The 3,504-nt window shown below is 30.0% G+C and overlaps 1 protein-coding gene across 1 annotated transcript; it reads right to left on the reverse strand.

Moving 5' to 3' along the window:
• Positions 1-417: 417 nt before the first annotated feature.
• Positions 418-3,173, reverse strand: LOC131182274 (iridoid oxidase-like). The gene is made up of 3 exons (XM_058151213.1): positions 2,608-3,173; positions 1,639-2,080; positions 418-1,186 (listed from the first exon to the last, which is right to left on the reverse strand). Exons 1-3 carry the CDS (start codon positions 3,084-3,086, stop codon positions 566-568), a joined length of 1,542 nt encoding a protein of 513 aa, XP_058007196.1. The 5' UTR covers positions 3,087-3,173; the 3' UTR covers positions 418-565.
• Between the last annotated feature and the right edge of the window lie 331 nt (positions 3,174-3,504).

Raw genomic sequence — 3,504 nt, forward strand, 5'->3', positions numbered from 1 at the left:
AATCTAATTTTTTAAAAAACATTATTTTAAATACCATTAAAATAATAATTTAAAAAAGATGTTTGAAATATATATATATATATATATATATATATATATATATATATATATATATATATATATATATAAAGTCTTTAAATTTAAATTAAAATTCAATTTTTGTGGTCTCTAACTAACATATTTAAGCGTTACTTTTTTCAATAATAGTTCAAATGTTAATGTCAAATAAGCAATTTATATATATATAAAGTCTTTAAATTTAAATTAAAATTCATTTTTTGTGATCTCCATCTAACATATCTAAGCGTTGCTTTTTTCAATAATAGTTCAAATGTTAATGTCAAATAAGTCATTTATATATAATAAAATGATGAAAATTAACCTAAAAATCAATTAAAAACTTCAAAAAAAAAAAGATTATTGAAGTTCATGATATTTATTCTTGTTCATCGAATACATCACATAACCGTACAATCTAGATAGGGGATTCTAAATTATTAAGAGAAACATTTCTCACACATATTAATTAAACTTTTAAACTTGAAAGTGCCTATGTTTTTGTTTTTCAAGTAGCCATGGTCCTTAGACGTCTCTTGGGTATGACATTCAAAGGCACAAACTTTCTCACTGTCATCCCAATGTTTTCTCTCATATCTAAGGTTTCTGGAATTGAACCTTTGACAAGCTCCCAGTCAAAACATTGAATTAAAGATGCAAGACCAAGGAGAACTATTCGTTGAGCCAATACCATACCTACACAAATCCGTCTCCCTGATCCAAATGGAATTAGCTCAAAATTTTGCCCTTTGTAGTCAATGCTTGAACCAAGAAATCTCTCAGGCTTGAAGGATAATGGATCTTTCCAAGAATCTGGGTCTCTTCCTATTGCCCATACATTCACAAGAACTTGAGTATCTTTGGGTATGTGGTACCCCATGAAATCTGTATCATGCATTGTATTTCTCGGAATGAGTAAAGGAATTGGAGGATGGAGCCGAAGTGTTTCCTTTAAAACAGCTTGCAAATATGGCAGCTTCTCTATGTCAATCTCTTCAACATTTCTATTTACTCCAACTACTTCATTGAGTTCTTCTTTAACCTTTCTCATGGCTTCAGGTTTGCGAAGTAACTCTGCCATGGCCCATTCTACTATTGTGCTTGTACTGTCTGACCCAGTAAACATTTCCTTCAACATCAAACGAAAACAAAATTAATAAATTTTAATCCAAAATGTACTTAACTAAGTGCTTCCTTCTTAAGAAATTATCTTCACTTCATGATTTATATAACATAATTATTGTGCAAAAAGGCAACCACAATAGAGAAAAAGACTATGTAGCTGAGTCATAACTAAAATATTATAATTTAGAATTTATTAAACTTCTGTTTGACATTGTTGTTAAAATTGTAGTTAATAAAAATATTTCTTAAAATATATTTATGAAAAGATATTAAAAACTAATTTAAAATTAAATTTCATATGTTTATTCTAAGAACTCTAAAATGATAAAATTGTTTTTCCAAACTTTTTTTTTCGATATATATATATATATATATTTTTTTTTTTTTTTTGAGAAGCATGATTTTAATCCATAACCTCAATGCCAAATTGGGATTAAGTTATGTTAATGCGCTTACCATTATGATTATGATGATTTTTTCATGTGGGATCTTCTCTTGCCAATCTTTTCCGTCACCTTCAAATTCCAACAATGTGTCTAGGAAGTCCTTAGCCTTCTTCTCATTCGGTTTGTGCTTCTCAATCCTCTCTTTCACAAACCCTTCAATAATCTCTATCGCTCGTCCCAGGTCTTTCAACATGTTCTTCTTTAGTCCTTGTGGATCTAACCATTTCAAGAAAGGCAGAAAGTCTGCTACATTTGGCTTCCCTGCCAACACTGAAGTCTTTCCTATGGCTTGAAAGAATTCATACCCTTCTTTACTTTGTGAATGCAAAAGGTCTCGTGACAGCATGAGGTTCCCAACCATGTTAAATAACATTGTGGAGAGATAGTGACGTAAATTCACTGCGACTGATTCTCCCCTTGCACCTCCAGCTGTCGCATCATCTTCAATACTCCTAGTGAACATTCACATAGGATGAATTATTATGATCCACTTTTTATTTTTTACTAAAAAAAAGAAGAATTTTAACTATGTGCTTTGAATTGATTTTTGTCATTTTATTATATATTAAGTCTTAAGCGAGTTATATATTTAAAAGTAGATTATATAAGTGTTTTAAAAAAAGCAATAGCTCTCAATTCTAAAAATAAATAAGAGATTTTGAAGGTGATCATATTTAAAGTAAAATAAAATAATTCAATAACTCAATATTATTAAAATTCTGTCTCTAAATAAGTATTAGGAGTTAAATTTTTAAATTGACCGTTAAAAGATTAATTCACATAGAAAAAGCGATATTCAATACTCAAATGTTACAAGAAATTATTTAGTAAATCTATTATATGTACAATGAATTCATCATATTCATTGATTACGATTAGATGAAAATTATGAGAAATTATTTGATAAATCTGTTATATTTATGATAAATATAATAACAATAAAGGTTAAAATTAAATGCACCTTAAAATTTTACGTTACCTTGTCATTTGATCAATGCATTTTCGCCGTATGGAGGCTGTCTCATTGATTCGCTTATTGGTCATCATTTCCATAGAGCAAAGACGCCTAAGCATGCGCCAGTACGGGCTAAACTGGCCGACTGCAAGTGACCCATCCCTGTAGTTATGACTCGTTAACACATCAAGACACTTACGATCACAGAAGTTGGCGTCGTGATTCTTGAACAGCTCTGCCGCAGCCTTGGCCGACTGTATCACCACCGTTTCCATGGATCCTAGTCTTAACCGGAGCACAGGTCCATACTTCAACTTAAGCTCTTGCAGATTTTGATGGGGCACGGTTCCAAGATCGAAAATATTGCCCAAAAGTGGCCATCCTGGAGGCCCTGGAGGCAGGTTCTTGGTTCCCTTTCCCCACTTTTTTCCATTTAGGCACAGAACCAGAGCTAGTGATAAGAAAAGAGTTGAGCAAACAAGGACACTGTACATGTAATCCATTCCTCTCTTGTGTTTTGAGACGGCTACTGCCAGCAGCTGCTCTTTTACAAGATAAATCTTGACATCTTCCTCCAATAATATCTCATTCTACGTGTGGGCTCTCACACGTGAACGAATGCAACACGAACGCTTGCAATCGTTATGCGTAATAATATATATATATATATATATATATATATATATATATATATATATATATATAATGATGTTAAAAAAATATTATTAAAATTTGAATTATATTGTCGTAATAATAGATATGAAAAACAATTAAAATTTGAAAATTTTATTATATTATTATGATAATTTTAATTATTAATTAAAATTTATTTTAGGTACCATATTTATGAAATGCTCAAAATTGAAAAATTAAAAATTTAAGTCAATAATATTTAATTTAATAATATTTAAATTATTTTAA

Source organism: Hevea brasiliensis, chromosome 8 (assembly GCF_030052815.1).
Source record: "Hevea brasiliensis isolate MT/VB/25A 57/8 chromosome 8, ASM3005281v1, whole genome shotgun sequence".
Lineage (NCBI taxonomy): Eukaryota > Viridiplantae > Streptophyta > Magnoliopsida > Malpighiales > Euphorbiaceae > Hevea > Hevea brasiliensis.